At 45.2% G+C, this 17,995-nt stretch overlaps 1 protein-coding gene and 1 long non-coding RNA gene across 6 annotated transcripts in view; one reads left to right on the top strand and one right to left on the bottom strand.

Moving 5' to 3' along the window:
• Nucleotides 1-356: 356 nt before the first annotated feature.
• LOC132483830 (uncharacterized) lies at nucleotides 357-13,617 on the bottom strand. 3 transcript variants are annotated; one of them, XR_009531122.1, is made up of 6 exons: nucleotides 11,576-13,617; nucleotides 9,016-9,089; nucleotides 8,684-8,769; nucleotides 8,291-8,462; nucleotides 3,496-3,723; nucleotides 357-486 (listed from the first exon to the last, which is right to left on the bottom strand). It is a non-coding gene; the product is annotated as an uncharacterized LOC132483830 (long non-coding RNA). The 3 variants fall into 3 exon arrangements; XR_009531120.1 differs by lacking the exon at nucleotides 8,684-8,769; XR_009531121.1 differs by lacking the exons at nucleotides 8,291-8,462; nucleotides 8,684-8,769.
• Nucleotides 13,618-13,658: 41 nt separating this feature from the next.
• NFYC (nuclear transcription factor Y subunit gamma) overlaps nucleotides 13,659-17,995 on the top strand; it is a 63,925-nt gene continuing 59,588 nt past the window's right edge. The window contains exon 1 of one of the 3 annotated variants that reach the window (XM_060089612.1): nucleotides 13,659-13,923. Coding sequence is in view for 1 of the 3 variants with exons in the window: in XM_060089611.1 (XP_059945594.1) it covers nucleotides 14,446-14,485 (40 nt within the window). In the remaining 2 variants the exon portion in view is untranslated. Of the gene's footprint in view, nucleotides 13,924-14,414; nucleotides 14,486-17,995 lie in introns of those variants that run through there. The other 2 variants (XM_060089613.1, XM_060089611.1) reach the window with 2 other exon arrangements.

The raw sequence follows: 17,995 nt of genomic DNA on the forward strand, positions 1-17,995 counted from the left end.
GGGACTTCCCTGGTGGCGCAGTGGTTAGGAATCTGCCTGCCAATGCAGGGGACACGGGTTCAAGCCCTGGTCTGGGAAGATCCCACATGCCGCGGAGCAACTAAGCCCGTGTGCCACAACTACTGAGCCTGCGCTCTAGAGCCCGCGTGCCACAGCTACTGAGCCCACACGCCTAGAGCCTGTACTCCGCAACAAGAGAAGCCACTGCAATGAGAAACCCGCACACCGCAACGAAGAGTAGCCCCCGCTCGCTGCAAACAGAGAAAGCACACGTGCAGCAATGAAGACCCAACTCAGCCAAAAATAAATTAAAATAAATAAGTAAATTTATTTTTAAAAAAAGAAATTTTTGGCAAATACATGAAAATGGGACAACAATCAACCCGTCTGGAAAAGGTAGGAGGAAGGAGATAGCTAGATGATTTTTAAGGTTTCTCCTGGTAGAAGAACATGTGTAGGATTCCAAGTGTTGAGGTTGGTAGGACCCTAGAGACAAAGAGAAAAAATTCACATGGCCTGAAAAACTTGACAGATGCTCCTTGGAGGCTGTCTGTTATTCTTTCATCTGACTTTCTTTTACTGAGCAGCTACTATGAGCCACATGCTCTGCTGGAGATGGAAGGGTCAGAAGATCCAACCCCTGTCCTCAGGGACTCCACAGCCTGGCAGGCAAAGGACAATACCAAAATAGGAACCCAAGTGCCCTAAGGCAAGCCTGGGAGACCTAGGGATGCGTCCTGAAGGATGTGACATCCAAGACAAGAGCGGACGGTGAGCAGAAGCAAGCTGTGTGGGGAATCCGGGCAGAGGGGATTGTTCATGTGGTTATTTTAAAGATTCTCATTCCTCTTGGATTTTCTACTCTGGACTCTACTCATGTGCCCTGAGAGTCCATTGCAGGTGCTGGGAACCAGACAGTAGTACTTGCATCTCTTAGGCTGTGTTGAATTTGCCTTCCTCTCCTGGTTCCTTCTCCTCAAAACTCTTCCTGCCTCAACTCTTCCCTCCCTGTCAGGGCTTGGAGGAGGGTGGGGCAAGAGAGGCACCTAGGGCACAAATTTAGGGAGGCACTCACTCTCAGGGGCACAGCTCCTGGCCCTGCACCCTGCTCACACCGGTACTGTTCACACATGTGGCTCCTGCTGTTTACAGTGACCCTCCACCCACCCCTATCCTGCTCCAAGGCTCGGCTATCACCTCCTTCTGGATGGCTGCTGCTCTCCCCAGGCATCCCTGCCTCCTCCCTAGGCCAAGGTGGTCCTCTGTGCTCAAACAGCATGGTGAAGGCTGCACAGCACAGTGCTTGCCAGAGCAGGCTTTGGCATCAGGGCCCTGCTGTGCTGTTTATTATCTGTGAACTGCTCTCTGAGCCTGTTTTCACGTGTCAAATGTGGTGCCAACTCCACAGGGGAGCTGTAAAGATTAAATGAGAAAAATGTATGTAAAGTGATCAGCAGTGATTGGTACAGGGTACTGAGTAAGTGGTAGCTATTAGGACTTTGTTTATACTTCTAAAGCACTCATACACTTAAAGATGTAATCTAGTTATTTTCCTGCCTCTGTCTTCACTATATCATAAGTTCCTTGGGGCAGCGAGGTGGAGGAGAGGAAGGAGGAGGAAGACGACCTTCACGGATGACATTTAACAGGCTTGTCTGCTACACAACTCAAGGAAAGAAATGACAAATCCTCTGGGGAAAGTTCTGGGCAGGAAATCTGGAGCTTTGGGCTCCAGTCACATGGTTCCAGGGATGGCACTGTGCCTGCCAGACTCACATCCACTTTAAAGAAAAGCTCCCCAGACCACAAACACAGTTGGGGGCCGTGCTTTAGACTACTTGGCCCCTCCAGCTTCTAGATGTAGCAGATGGGGGCCAGCACAGAGCCAAGGGTTGCTGTCTCATATATTAGCTGGTGACCTTTAACTAATGGCCCAGCACAACAATCCGAGACGGGGCAATTAGAGGCTCTCTTGAACCAAGGAACAGAAAGAATTATCAGGTGGCAGGGGGAGGTGAGGTAGGGAAGTCAGGGACAAGCGCGCCTGAGCCAATGAAGCCACATGCCAGCGAGCGGAGATAAGGAGCCCTGGGAGTGAACAGCAGCCTGGCACGGGGGAGGGAGGAGGGAGGGAAGGAGGGAGGAGGAGGGGGAAGGAGGGAGGGAGGGAGGGAGGAAGGAGGAGGAGGAGGGAGGGAAGGAGGGAAGGAGGAGGGAGGGAGGAGGAGGAGGAGGAGGGAGGAGGAGGGAGGGAGGAGGAGGTGGGAGGGAGGAGGAGGAGGGAGGGAAGGAGGGAAGGAGGAGGGAGGGAGGAGGAGGAGGGAGGAGAAGGAGGAGGGAGGGAGGAGGAGGAGGAGGGAGGAGGTGTGCAGTGCAGAGACGGGGAGGGTGTGAGCAGAGGGAGCATGGACAGAGCAGCGAGTCCCAGAGCTGCCTCGTTCCTGCGGGTGTTTCAATGTCAGTCCTTACCTGGGAGTTGGAGGAGTTGGTTTCTGTTCCTTGCAGCACCATGAGCCTGACTACTTGTTATCTTGGCAAGTCTTTGCCCCTCACTGGGCCTCGGTTGGACTAGACCATCTCTAAGGTCCTCCCCAGATCAATGTTCTCTTTGAACACGACATAGGATGGTTTTTAGACTGTGGGCAGCTGAGTTCAGTATTAGTTACAGCATGCCCATGACATCCTGGGTCCCCAGATAGCTTGGTGGCTGGTTAAAGAGCCTGGAGGAGGATCCAGCACACACCGGCTTTGAACCTCAACCTCCCTCTTCCATTGCATCCTTTGTTGGATCACAGAGGAACTGAGGAACCAGGCCTGGTGTTTCTCCAGCATCTTTTGGCTGTTGAATGCCCTACCTGCCCCCTGAACACTTTCCTGGACCCATGTCAGCATGTCAGAGGATTCCAGTGCTAGGTCTGCTCCAAAGAAAGTGCCACTCCAGGAAGAATTTGAACAAAGAAAGTTTCCTTTTTTGGTGTTAAGATTTCTTGCCTTCCAGCTATTTGGCTCTCAGCCTGTGCCCTGCCTTCATCCCTCTAAGCTAACAACTATGTTGATAATAACACTTTCTTGCTTTTGTATGGGGCTTTGTACTTTTCAGGACATTTTCATGCTTGCTGTCTTATTTGATACTCACAGAAACCCAGGGAGGATGGGCAAGAAGGAGGGGTAGACGGTAACACCTATCATTTTTCCCATCCCCTCCATCCCCTTAAAACGATTTATTTTAAAAGAATTTAGAAAAATTATCCCTCTGCTCTTTTTCAAACAGATGGAAATGTTGAGATTGAGCTTGATTAAGTGATCTGCCCAAGATCACAGAGCAAGTTAATGGCTGACTGGATCTAGGTTTCCAATCATGGATCATACTTAAGTGGGACTGACTTAATACCATCGTGCAAGACGCTCCTGGCCGTGGCAAGGGGCCTCGGAGAAAAGCGGTGTTTTTGGCATGGCTGCCCCTTTGAGGCCTCCAGGAGTTATTCACAATCTTACCTCTCCAGGCCCTCAAGAGACTTGACTACCCCCCAGTGGCCTGGGTAGCAACAGGAGCTCACAGAAGTGAGCCAGGTTAGACGTAAGGATTCAGTAACAGTTCCTCTGGTATCAGCCAGGATAAATGTCATTTAAAGAGTCAGTTTTCTTGTTTTGATTGCAGAGCACTTGGGGGGAGGTAAGACAGGAAACGTTGGGAACCACAGGTCTATCCCTCCATCAGCTCCTCTGAAAAAGAGGATGCAGAGGTCATAGTCCCTGCCCCTCCTCCCTCCCTAAACTCTACTCTGCAGCAAGGGCACCCTATCCCGGCTTGTCCATTTTGGGCCCCCTTGCCAACTGTGCTCCTTGCTGTATTCCCACCCCATCATTCCACAGCCTATCCCTTTCAGTCACAACATGGAGGCAAGTTATCTTGGGAGGCAGGCAGTTAAGTTCGCCATCACACAGTTCTAATAGTTAGGGAAAGATGAGGAAGCAAAAGGAGTAGGAGGCTTTCTCTGTGCTTTCTCCAGGGTCTCCCTTGCTCCTGTCCCAATGCCCCAGCAGAGAGCTTAATGTTCTGCTCTGTGGCATCATCCAGCTCAACACCTGCAAACAGCACACCTGGGAAATTAATCATGGCAGTCAGCTAATGGCCAGGGCAGTACCATGTCAGTCAGGGTGAAGACAAGAAAACAGAAAACACGCTTGGAATTTCAAACAGAGGTAATTTATTTCAGAGAACTGGGCTTGAGGAAGCAAAAGGGTAAGGTGAGGAAGACTAGAGATTAGTAGCTGCAGGAAGCTTCTACCACCCCTAGACCTGGAGGATCAAATGGAAGGGTGTTTACTAGATCCAGAAGTGCACTTGCTGTTGATGCTACTGGAATATTGCTTTTGAAATAATGCTGCTGGCAGAACTGCCAGAGGTCAATGGAGCCTAGAGCTATCCCTCCAGGACCACTGACACTTTTGGAAATACTGAAGGTCTGAGCCCATAACCACCAGCTGCTGTCAGAGTCTCTAGCAGATGCAGAGAGAAAATGGCTTTGCCTCTCCTCCAGCCATCCCATCTCCAGCCAAACAATTTCCCACCTGTACTTCCCATTGGCTGAATCTGACAGGAAGCCAGCTAGCAAGGGGAGTCTGGGAAGTGTACTTTTCAGGGCCTTTCAGGGCCTGGCACTCTTCAGTACAAAGCAGAGCATGGAAAGGCTAGATTAGAGCTCAGAGCAAACAGGCAAATGACCAGCACAAATGTTACTGAAACTTACAACTAATTTTGGCACCTCAAAGGCCACGTGTATTGGACATTAGTTGATTACCTCATTCTTCCATTTCCCCCTTTGCAACAGCCCCTGATTTCCTTTCTAGGATCCATGTGTTTCCAGGAAGCTGACTCTATCAGGGAAGAGGAGGGGTGAGCTGGTCAATCTCACTGGCCAGAATGACTGGTTCAGGGTGGTGGTATGAACTCAGCCTGTCCAATCATAGTGAATCTCAGGATTTTCTTCTCAGGAGGAAAGAGTAGCCGGAAGACTAGGAGACTAATGTTTAGGCACATATGGAATGCACATGCTGTAGCCACTGCTTAGGAAGCTCTGGCATACTTCATCAGGCTCATGTCCCTTAGGGTGCCTATTATTGGTCACAAAGCAAGGCCAATTTACAAACATCATAGAAGAGAAAGAAAGTTCTAGGAATCAGCCACTCTTCTCATGGTCTCATCCTGAAACAGTGGCTTTAAAATATGTTTTACTGTACCCTCAATAAGAAATAAACTTTACAGTATACATGTAGCTGGATATATAACTGAAACAGAAGTTTCACAGTAGTTTTCACAGTATTTACCCTTGCTATGTGTAATTAGTTCAAATTTTCAATTCTATTCCATTTTTAAAAATAAAGCTGGTTGCAAACTTCTAAGTGATTTCATGGTCTACTAATAAGCTAGGACCTGCAATTTGAAAAACACTGTCCTAGACCATGCCATCATCAATTACTGCAAAATTTAACTTTGATTTTAAGCTTCTTAACCTTTATGAACTTTCCTGCTTCTGTATCCATATTCTCTGTCTTCTTTTGCTCTGAAGAAAAGTCTCAGGGTCCCAGCTCCTATCAAAGGTCAAACTCTAACCAATCTGTGCCAAGGACCCCAAAAACTTACCTCTGCAGATCTTTTCTCTCTTTTGCATTGTCAATTTCTGCCTGTCTACTGGAATACCTAGTTTACAAAACTGCTCTAGAGTTTTCCTTCTTAAAACTAAAACAAACCAACAAATAAAAAGTTCCCCTTGACCCCATTTCAACCCTATTTCCTTAAGTCGAAGGAGAGTATATACGGTTGAATGGGACAGGAAACAGAAGGGTGGCCTAGAGATGAACTCAGTAGAAGGGGTGAGGACCTTGCCAAGAAGGCAAGAAGTGGGCATTCAAGGGAGAAAAAGGCATCATGATTTGTGTAAATGTATAGAAATCAGAAGTGAATTTCAACCCCAGAATTGCCTTCCTTAAACTCCTCTTTTGGCAATCCTCCTGCCTCCCAAATCTTTGCTGCTGGAGCCTAGACTCTGGAATCATGGAAGCTCAGGTTCAACTCCAGCCCTGAGGTTTCTGAACTGGCTAACTCTGGATAAATTACATCTCTTCTTTAAGTTTCCTCATCTGTAAAATCAGTCTAATAAAATCTATCTCGTTGAGTGGGCTAAGGATTAAATGAGATCAACATAGGTTAGCTCTTATTATTATCAAGGCTTTCCCCAATCATTATGCAAAAGCTTTCTCCCCCACTAATAATCATTACCCTTGTGACCAGTCGTTGAGCAATCCCTCTGTGCCAGGCAATATGCTGGGGAGGGGTTTAAACAGGGTTTCCAAGCCAAGGATACCCCGGCACCTTCTCACTGCAGAGTTTTCTCCTTCTGATAACTTAACATTTTTAGAGTGTCTACCATGCACCAGGGAGTGGACTGGCTTACTTTCATTCATTCATTCTACAGATGTTAATTTAACACCTACTATGGTGTCTGGAACTTACTAGATGATGGGGATACCAAGAACATGGCCCTGAACCCTGAAGGGCTCACAATCTAGTTACACAGTAAGTGCTATGTAATGAGGGTATTTTATGAGGTGTTCTTTTCTTCTAGCTTCCTGGTCTAGGCAAACCCATCTTTGGCTCCAGACCCCATGGCTGACTGTTTATAACTCTGTTTTTCTGGCTTGACCTTGGAGCCCTACCTTCAGGACATGCCTTTGGGTTTTTAGCTCCCCATGTGGCCATCAGGAATAAGAGAAAATTTTTGTGTTCCCTGTCTCTCCGTGCCTGGGATCCCCCTCCAGAGGAAAGATACTTAACAGATGTCCAAAACACAGGTAAATTGCTGGTCTGGCTCTTACCCCAACACACTTTGAACACTTCTCTGTCTTAATTCACTCAGTCTCCTAATTGCTAAATCCAACTGACTTTTTGTCCCTTTGCAGAATCTTTTGCCCCTTTCTCTCTTTTTGGTATCCTATGTTGTTTACTGTTCTTTACGTCTTTTAACTCTACAGCTCAGAGGGGTAAAGTAATCTGTTCAATTTATAAGAAGTAGAGTTGAGACTTGAACCTAGGTCGGGCTGACTCCAAAGCAGTCGCAATAGCCAATATTCCATGCTATCTTCCCAAGCAGATCAACAGTGTGGTCTGTACTGTCCAATATGTAGTCATTAACTACATATAGTTATTCAATTTTAAATTAAAATAAAATGAGGAAAAAACTTCAGTTGCTCAGTTGTATTAGCTGTCTTCAAGTGCTAAATAACCACATGTGGCTGGTGATTACTATATTTAACAGCACAGATATAAAACATCTCCATTATTGCAGAAAGTTCTGTTGGATAGCATTGGTTTAGATAGTGTTCTCTCCTCAGACCCCTTCTCTTTACGCTTTCTCCCTTATTTATTCTCAGAGAGTGGGCAGCCATTGGTTGGTCTGCCCAACTCTCTGCTCCCACTTTTCTATCCCTATACGCTACCACACCTTCATTCACAGGCTTACAGTGGCTACAGCCATGTGTATACATGAGCCTGTACCTCATAATGATGTTGATTGGTTCAGGGGCAAACTTCTGGCTAAAGTTAGTCCAAGGAACAGCTCACTCTCCCAGGAATTTGAAATTGAGCCCAAAAATCTAGTCACCTGACTGATCTCTTTAATGTAGGCGACCTGGGATCTAGGGATGACCACATTTTCTTTGATTTGGATTGGGAAAACTGGTCTTTAGGGAGGTAAAGAAATGACAAAAACAGTTACACATATTGGAGAGAGCTGGATCTTGGAGCCCAAAGGATGTCTGGGCTGTGTCCTTCTCTTTCTCTGAGCTCTGCCTTCCTCTGTGATGCCTTCATGCTCAGGCAGGCTCTGTCCATAAAGCAGAAATGATAGCCACCCACAGATCTTTATGGCTCAAGACCTACAGAAGAAAAGTCCTGTCTCCCCTATATTTCACATCTTTAGGAAGGCCTTGCTTAGCTTATTTTGGGTCATGTGCCCATCTGTTCAGAAACTGTGATCTGTCTAAGCAAGGGTTCCTAGAAAACAAAGCCTGAAGAAGGGGTTAAGTGCTAAAGCTTTATATGGGATGCACAATCCTAGGGCAGTGAGGATAAGGGGATAGGGGAAGCAGGAAAAGATGGCAAGCAATGCAAGGAAATGTTTGCTGCTATTTCTTCACGATGAGCTGTGAAGAGACACATCTAGTCTCTGGATAGGTCTACCCACTTGACCATGCAGAATGCCTATAGACAGGTTGTATAGAGAAACTATACCTTGAAACAGTCCATCAGAGGAAGGAAGGGAGAGTGGATTGTTCCCCCATTAATCATAGTTGGCCCCATGGGCAGTTAAATCTCCTGTACTTCTAGGTTGCTTCATTGACCCCTTCAGCAGCTGCTTAGGAAGCCAGATCTCATGCTCTGTGAGGTGGTGTGTCCTCAGGGTCTGGAAATTGCAGGAGAAGCCAGAGAATCCATGTTTGCAACTAGTTGGCCTCAGGAAGTGGAACTGTGAGGCCTCACTCAGAGTTGGTCAGCCACGTCTGTGGTTGAGGTGGAACAAGCAGCTGATGGTCTGGGAGCCAAATGATGCAGAGAGACTCTGAGGAGGCACTGGGCCAAGATGTGGGGATCATTATGATTGGTCAGACTGGGTCATAGGCTTACCCCTACGGCTGATGGGGTGGAGAGGAGGTACTACGATCTCATCCTCCCTCCCCTCATGTCAGTTCAGATCCTCAGAAAACAGATACCTAGACAGGGTTAAATGCAAGAAATTTATCATGGAAAACACCCGTGAGGGAAAATAGGTGCAAGACCTAAAAGAGACCGGGAGAGGACCATCTGACAGTGAGACAGGTCTGACCCTAAGTGAAGAAGAAAGAAGGCAAGAGCTCTAGGTGGAAGCACCTTAGACTGCCGTGCAGCTCCAAGGAAAGGTTGTGAGGTCACTGAGGAGTCCTTGAGCCAAAGCTGTCCATCAGAAGAGTGTCACTTACCCCAGGAAGAAGCCTGTCCAAAAATCCCTGCTGTGCTCAGTCATCGGCCAGGAGTAGCTTGTGGGAAGTGAGGCCTGGGGGTGAAGGGCAATGGATTTCAGAGCTCAGCAGCTGGGCTGCAAGTAGAGTGCCATTACCATTGGAAAGGGCAAGGGTGTTGAGCAGGCAAGACAACAAGTGTCCATCCTAGACCTTACAATGTCCCACTCGCCACGCTCTGGAGAAGTCCAGAAGTCTTCATCTGGAGACTACCATTCTCCCATGTGGGAAACCTGGGGGTCATACTACACACCTTCATTTCTCTTGATCCCCACCCCTACAGCAGCTGATCAACAAACAGTCCAGTCCTTCCAATCCTACGTTAGCAATATCACCGCTGCATTTGTATTTTCTTCCCTCCATTCTCACTGCTACATATGTGCTCAGGCTCTTGTTACATCTTGTCTGATATGTCGTGGAAGTCTCTAACTGGTCATTCTGCAACCCTATTCCATCCTGTTATCTCTGTCAGATAGTCTTTAAACACAGTTTTGACCATGTCACTCCCCTCTGTAAAAACTTCTATCACTGGGAATGTACAACAGTACAGCTGCTGTGGAAAACAGTACAGTGGCTCCTGAAAAATTAACCATAGAATTACCATATGATCCAGCAATTTCACTCTGGGATATGTATCCCAAAGAATTGAAAGCAGGAACTCAAACAGATATTTGTACACCAATGTTCATAGCAGCATTATGCACAATAGTCAAAAGATGGAAACAACCCAAATGTCCATTGATGGATGAATGTGTAAACAAATTGTGCTATGTACGCACAATGGAATACTATATTCAGCCATAAATACAAATGAAAGTTTGGTACGTGCTATGACATGGATGAACCTTGAACACATTATGCTAAGTGAAATATGCCAGATACAAAAGGACAAATATTGTATAATTCCACTTATATGATATACTTAGAATAGTCAAATTCAAAGGGAGAAAGTAGAACAGTGGTTCCTAGGAGCTGGGGGAGGGGAGGATGGGGAGTTATTGTTTAATGGGCACAGCGTTTCAGTATCAGATGATGAAAATATTCTAGAGACAAATAGGGTGATGGTTGCACAACGATGTCAAAGTACTTAATGCCTATGAACTGTACTCTTAAAAGTGATTAAAATGGTAAAACAAAATAAAAACAAAAAGACTCTCCTAACCAGAAAATAAAACCCAAGAGCCTTAATTTGACCACAATGTATTTTTCCAGATGATTCTTCTTCCTTATCCTCTTATTCTATATTTCCTCCATCAATCCCCTGCTTCCTATATTTGCACTAGTGGCCACCTACACATGGCATGCTCTTCCCCTAATTCTACTCATTTTTTAAATGTCACATCCTCACAAATCTTTCCTGAACTCTTCCCACTATTTCATAGTAAATGGAAGAAATCTCTCCCTTTTTGAACTCCCACAGCATGTGAAATATATCTTTCTTTAGCACTTACCGCTCTTCTTTGAGATCAAAGAAGGCACACAATGAAATAGAGGGGTGTAGCTTAAGGTAGTCCAGCTGGCTGTCTAGACAGGTCCCTGTACAGTTCTAAAACTTTAAGGAATTTACCATCATCCCAGAACTGGTCCTCAGCCTTGCAAACTCAGAAGCCTGATTTTAATAGTAAGCACAGAATGGAACCATCTCCCAGGGGGGCTCTTGTATTCTCTAAGTTCACAAAAACTGATAGTTACATAAACCAGAATCCAATAGATTAATTTACAATGAAAAATGCAATTATCAAAAGAACTTGGGGGGCTTCCCTGGTGGCGCAGTGGTTGAGAGTCCGCCTGCCGACGCGGGGGACGTGGGTTTGTGCCCCAGTCCGGGAAGATCCCACATGCCCCAGAGCGGCTGGGTCCGTGAGCCATAGCCGCTGAGCCTGCATGTCCGGAGCCTGTGCTCCGCAACAGGAGAGGCCACAACAGTGAGAGGCCCGCGTACCGCAAAAAAACCCCAACTTGGATCCTCTAGGTGACAGATCGCTAAATTCTGTCCCTACAGGCAATACATTTGCTGGGTGAGCATAGATTCACACCAGGAAAACACATTGATCTTAAGAAGCATTTCTTAGCTGAGGCAGCCTGAGATATTCTCACCCACTATAGGGATGACATGGACAAGGAAATGTTAATGCCCAGGTCAGCCTGACTGAGACAGGGCTCAGAGGGACAATGCTAATGCTTGCCTCTGTGACTGCGTTGTTTTGAGTTGTCATGGCTGATTAAGCCCTTTGGTTCACAGAATCTCTCCAAATCGGACATAGAATGATTGGTTGACAAGATTGATTAGGCTTCTGTTTATTAAATTACAATCACATCTGCCTTGAGATTCCTTTCACATGAACTGGATCAGAGTCTGGTTTATTTTTTGATCATGCTTGTGGCTAAGCTCTTGGCTTACCCCTACAGATAGCTAATTTCAGAACTGTATTTGCCAGTTTAGGCCAGCTAAGTTATGCTGCAGTAACAAACAACTAAAACAATCTTGGTGGCTTATAGCAAAGGTTTATTTCTTACTCACATTCCATGTCTTGTGCGTCAGCTGTGGCTCTGCACATCTTCATTCTGGGACCAAAGCTAGAAAGGCAGCTCTATTTGGAACATGATCCTCTCAGGGCTGAGGAAAAATATGGTGGAATCATGAGATGGCCCATACATTTCTGCTCAGAACTGGATCAAGCTATTTCTACTCACATTTCACTGACCAAAACAAAGCCTAGCTTGATGGCATTAGGGTGAGAAGTATAACCTCCTAGGGACAGGCCAGATGGGGAGGGTTTTAGAAAAGGAAGGGCAGAGAATATTGATAACCACAGTCTACAGCAAGGACTAATATTCGGCCTGTATGTACTAGTGTGACTGATACCAGTTATAATACCGAGTATTAAAATACTGAAATACTTTGGTACTAGCTGGTAAACAGCTGCTGTTCCAACTCTCCTGACAACTCCCCTCCCGGGGACCTACTATTTAAAAACTAGCAACTGAAGGGTTAACACCTAGCACAGAGGGATATCTCTTGGACCCTTCCTGGAATTCACATCTGGTAGATCAGTGCTTGAGCAGTACCAGTTGTTAAATATGTTTACTATCACCATTAGCTAATTTCTTCTACTATGTAAATTTTTATTAGTTTAATTCTGAGGGCAACCTGATTTCCACGCTCCTGGAGGGAAACTGACTGCAGCCCCTATATACTGTCAATACTTAATTATAATAATAACTAATAATACTGATTTGTGCTACTTCCTGCACATTTTTCTTCTCTTTAACAAGCATAGTATATGCAATAATTGCTCAATAAATATTTGTAGAAAGACTTATCTAGCTTTTTCCCATTAGCTAAGCTTATCTCAACATACTATTTCTTGAGTCTGTTTTTAATTTTTTACGCCATTTCTCAGGTCTGAAAAATCATTATCACTAACTTCTTTATAACACTTTTGCAATTTACAAAGCACTCTCCCTTATACTATTTCATTCAATCTCCCCAACACTCCGAGGAGGTAGGAATTAGATCATTTTACAGATGAAGAAATCGAGACTCAGTGAAGTCAGGTGTCTTATAACTAGTTAGGTTTTGTTCATTCATTCATCAAATATTCATTGAATGCCTGAAGTGAAATTTATTAAAGTTGGAGTTGAAAACAATTTTCCTGAGTTCAAGTCAAGGGTTTATTCCACTATTCTCAACTACTTTATCACCAGGGTCATAAACTCAAAGGAAGGAAATAATAATAGTGTATTGATTTTATTGTTGAGGACCCCTGCAACCCAAGTCTCAGAAAGGCTGCAAGGTCATTTGTAAAATTCAAGGTAACCACCAGCAGGAGCAGTCTCACTTCTCTTTGTGCCTGCAAACTAATGCAAACTGTCTCACTGTAGATAATTCTACTCAATACATATCTGATGCATTTATCTACAGGTTTGGGGGCTATTTAAACTGAGTTTTAACACTTACTAGCTGCGGAGCCTTGATCAATTTAACCTTTTTTGTGCTTCAGTTTTATCACCAGTGAAATAAAAATAACGCTTATGCCTTCGATCAAGTAGTTGTGGAGATTAAAGCAGTAAAGTATGAAAAAGATATAATATTCATTGCAGTTTAGTTTCCAATTGTTTTTGAAAAAGTTTTAAACTCTGCATTCAAGTGAGAAAAGCAATGTCCATATCGACGTAAGGTAACAAGTGACCACTATTGGGAAGTGCTGCTCTTTATTTTGGAGTATATCATTTTACAGTTTTGGTGTCATATCCCTTCTTTTACGGTACTGGTAGCTATCATTAAAGGCGCACTTAATTTGGCATTCCCATGTCGCCCTCCAGCCCCCAGCTCTCCTTCCTCCCAAATTAAAAAAACAACTCACAAAAACTTTATTTCCCTAAAATTCAAAAGCGTGCGCACCACAGCAGAGACCCACAAACATAGAACGCTCTACGCAAGTCAGTACTAAGCGCCTCCGGATCCCCCAAAGGGGGCGGGATCCCCCAAGGGGGCGGGGTCAGAAGGTTCTCGCCTCTTATTCCGCCTCACCAAGTCATCGCCCCTTCTCAATTCTCGCGAGACTTCAGGCAACTAAGCTTCTGCGCATTAAAGACACTGGGAGTCGAAGCGCCGAAGGGAAGGGGGAGGGGAGGGGGAGGGGGAGGGGGGAAACGGTGCAAACGGCGTGGCCGCCATCTTGTTTGTACCCCCGCTTCGCGCGCGCTCCGTTCTCCCTGACGCACGCTTCCCCCTCCCCTCCGCCGTGCCCAGGTCTCTGCATTGCCCGACTCCGCAGGAGCGTGTGGGCGGCTCCTGCTCTTCCTTGGACTTCTAAGCAGAGGCGTGTGAGTGTGCGGGAGCATCCGCGGGAGGAAGGGGGAGAGGTGAGCGGCGGCGGAGGGGGGAGGGGCGGCGCTTCCCGCCTTCGGCGGAGACCTCACTTCCCTCGCGCGGCTGCTGCTGTAGTTCGGTGCGGCCTGCCCGCCGCCATGTTGTGTTCTCGCCGTGCCCGCCGCTGTCGCCACCGCTGCGCTCGTGGGGTCCGTACGCCTTGTCGGCCCGGCCCGCGGGCTTTCTCCCATTGGCGGAAGGCGACGGCGGGGGGGCTCGCTCGTGATTGGTCGGTGGCGGGGAGGCCGAGGACCTGGCACGTTATTGGTCGCGCTGGCTCTGGCCTAGGGGGTGATGAAGGAATCGGAGGCTGTTGGGATGCGCGCGTCTGGGGCTCTCTGGCTGCAGGGTGATGACCCCCTACGGCGCAGGCGTGGGGTGGAGGTTGGGGGCGAGCTTAGAGGCCTTAAAGGGGAAGAGTGGGAGATGGTCTGGCCAGTACTTCGCGGGTATCCTGTGCATGGCCGGGAGTGGGAGGCACTCCAAATTCCAGAGTTACCCTCCATGGAACGTGCATGGCCCGTGATAGGGGCGTGCAAGCGCCAAGGGTGCCAGGTTTGGAAACACTGAAACCCGAGTTACAGGTTGAGAGGATCTTCGAGATCCAGGGGTGCTAGACTTGGAGTGTAACACAGGGAATGACCCTGATGTCCACGGATGCCAGGTCTGAGGGCATGGTATAGGAGGAGAGGGCATCAGGGCCCTAGAGACATACCCGACGAACAATAGGATCAGATCAGGAATTTTGCTAGGGAGTCCCAGTTTTGAAACACTGAGGTTTTGGTGGAGCCCTGGACTCCGTAGTTACCAGACCTGGACAGTGGTGTGAGGAGCAAATAAACAGACCCAGACTGAGAGAGGGTTTCTACTGGATGGGTGTACATGGTCTTAATAACTGAATGCCGAGCCTAGGAGGCACAGCATTAAGTAGTGACAGATCTATAGTAGTGAAAAAGTAGAAACATTTTTGGAATTTTAGGATTTGGGGGTTATATTAAGAGAGTAGTTATAGATTATCGGGTCTCAGGACCATGCTGCTAGTTTTGAGATGTTCTACATGAAGTTTTACTGTTCTAGGAAAGATACAGTTCAGGGCTGAGTTTCCAAGTTTCCAAAGCTGCTCTTTTTAGCAAATATCAGATACTTGGCAATTATTTGTTTGAAAGGATATTGTTAGGTTCCTCTTTAGTGGAAGAGCGCTTGACAGAGATCCTGGATCTTGGCTCATTTATTTCCTTCTATATATGACTAAAAAATACACCCACCTTCATACACACTATTTTTTTTTTTTAAATAAGCAGCCGGGAACGAAAATAAGTTCGTGCATAGCTTCTTGCATCTTGTCTTAAGTTAGAGGACTTGTCAACTCTCTGTGGTTCATATTTCAAAAAGCTTTTGTTCTAATTGAGAGTTGTTAGAGTCAGCTTATTGGGGGTACCTTACTTTTCCATTGAATTGTGGTAACTTGGATTGTTCTACGTTTGCTCCTCCCAAGGTTTGGGGATCATGGAAACACATTTGTTAAACCTCTGTTTTCCTAATTTGTTTTTCCTTGTCTGTCTTAGGTGGTTCTTTCAGCTTTAGATAGATGTTACACTTCAGTTTTCATACCATTTTCAAGAAACTCCTGTGATTTTCACGTCTCAGTTTTATGTGAATGCAACTGAATTTTCAAGAGAAAAGGGGAAAGTGGTAGAGGAAGGGAATTGACGTTTTGGAGCACATTTAACACATTTCCTGTTAGGTAGGCATTATCATCCCTATGTTGCAGATGAGAAAATTGAAGATCAGAGAGGTTAAGTAGCTTGTCCATTGTCACTCAGTGGTTGAGCTGGGATTCAAATCCAAGTTGCCTGATGTCAAAGCTTGTAGTTTTATCTACTATGCCATGCTATCAACATAAACCTGACTTGTCAAACTCCCAGGTAGTTTTATATTTCACAATGGATCATCTTTCTTTGACTTCTGGGTATTAGGAGTGTATTGAGTGGGGAATTTGAGTAAGAATTTGTATTTATTTGAATAATTACAAGAAGAATTTTTGTACTGTTCAAACCACAGAATGGTAACCATATAGATTATAATTTTTTCAACTAGGTATTTAAATTGTATCCCTTGGTTTCTATTGTGAAGGGAGGGATTTACAAAGTAAACTGCTGGAGTTTTTCTGAACCCAGGTAGATAATGGGGAAAATAGGTACAGAAAGGTTAAGAATCTGTATCTTTTAAAACCAGGCTTCAGAATGTTGCTGACGTAGTCTTTCTATATATGGAAATGATTAATGCCAAGCAGTGAGGAACTACCAAGTGCATAGTGTAAAGAGCTCACTGGGGAGCTTTTTCAAACATCACCAGTTCTTTAGGATGTTTGTCCCCAAATACTGGGACCTATCTAAAAACCTAGTACCTTCTTCAAACTGTGGGGTGATCCTAGGATATGCTTATCCTCAATGGTGTGTAAAATTAAAACTGGTTACAACAAAATATTTGCAATTCCAGTTTTGCATGGAAACCTTTAAATAATTCAGGTTTCAAGGGGAGACCAGTGAATTGGAAGTCTTAACTCCTTTGTGTCTTGATATGATTAGGTGAGGGTCTCCTCCCTCATGTTTGCAATTACATTGCAGTGTGGAAGATAGAGTCAAAAGTATGAGGGAAAACAGGGCTTGCTGTACATTTTGTACATTGGTCATCTCAGCTTCATTTGGCTTAGTCATTAAGTTAATCAAATATGAAGACTGTTATGGCATCCATAACTTAGTTTCTTTTTTAGCGAATCTGGTCGAGGTTATAAAATCAAGTGTATACATATAAATATCTTTTTTATTCAGCAAGCATTTCTTGGCGGTAGTTCTTCAGCACCAGTGACACTTTCATTCTACATTAGCCCATGTACATTCTGCATTAACCCAGGGCCAATTGCTGGGCCTTGTTATTGATATAATTTGGAACTGACCACCCTAGAAATCTTGAACTCCCAGGAGGTCTGAGTAGATCTGAGTTTATACTAAAACCTTGTGAAAATCAGCTTTGTCTTCTAAGCAGAAATCATACTAATGCTTTGTACTTTACAGACTGTGTCTGTGTCATCTTATTTAATCCTTATAACAAATAATTGTTACTTCATTTGCTTACACATTTTCCATTTGGGCAAAACTGATTTATGACGCTAGAAAAGATTTAAGGTTCCTTATCTCCACTTACAGAGAAGGCAGACTGAAATGTGGGACCATGGTAGGTGTCTTTTTGAGGCAGTTTTGAAATTCCCCTCTCTAACTTCTTAGATCAGAGGTACTGAGCCACTAAAGATATATGAATAAAATTCAGGAATGTCATAGTTACTGCCTTTTATTGAGTGCTTACATTGAGCCAGCAAGGGTATAAATATATATATTATCCTCACACAGTATGGGATAGGTACTATTACCACCCTCATTTTTACATATGAGGAAACTGAGGAGTTGGGTAATTTGTTCAAGGTCACATAGCCAGTCAGTGGCAGAGCCCAGATTCAAACATAAGTCTGTAACTCTTAATTCTTACACAATTTGTGAAGCCCTTACTGTTAAACAGTGTTTTCTCTTTTTTAAAAAAATTATTTATTTATTTATTTATTTGGCTGCATTGGGTCTTAGTTGCGGCACACGGGATATTCATTGGGGCATACAGGATCTTTCGTTGCGGTTGTGAGGGCTCTCTAGTTGTGGGCTCTAGAGCCTGTGGGCTTAGCTGCCCCGCAGCATGCGGGATCTTGTTCCCTGACTAGGGATCAAACCTGCATCCCTGGAAGAAGGCGGACTCTTAACCACTGGACCACCAGGGAAGTCCCTTAAACAGTGTTCTCTTGACACCATAGAATATGATGAGAAAAAGAAAAACTCTTACATCTTAACTAGGGAAGTGACCTTTGGTTCTTTCGGGCACACCCTTTGTACTGAGGCCCTGAAGAGTGTGATGACCTTGATAAGGTCATTTCTATGTAAGGGCAGAGCCAAGTGTATGCCAGATTACTGGATTCCCAGGCTAGTGCTCATTCCACTGGACAGCATTTCCTCTCCTGTTGAA

This window comes from Mesoplodon densirostris, chromosome 2 (genome assembly GCF_025265405.1).
Source record: "Mesoplodon densirostris isolate mMesDen1 chromosome 2, mMesDen1 primary haplotype, whole genome shotgun sequence".
NCBI lineage: Eukaryota > Metazoa > Chordata > Mammalia > Artiodactyla > Ziphiidae > Mesoplodon > Mesoplodon densirostris.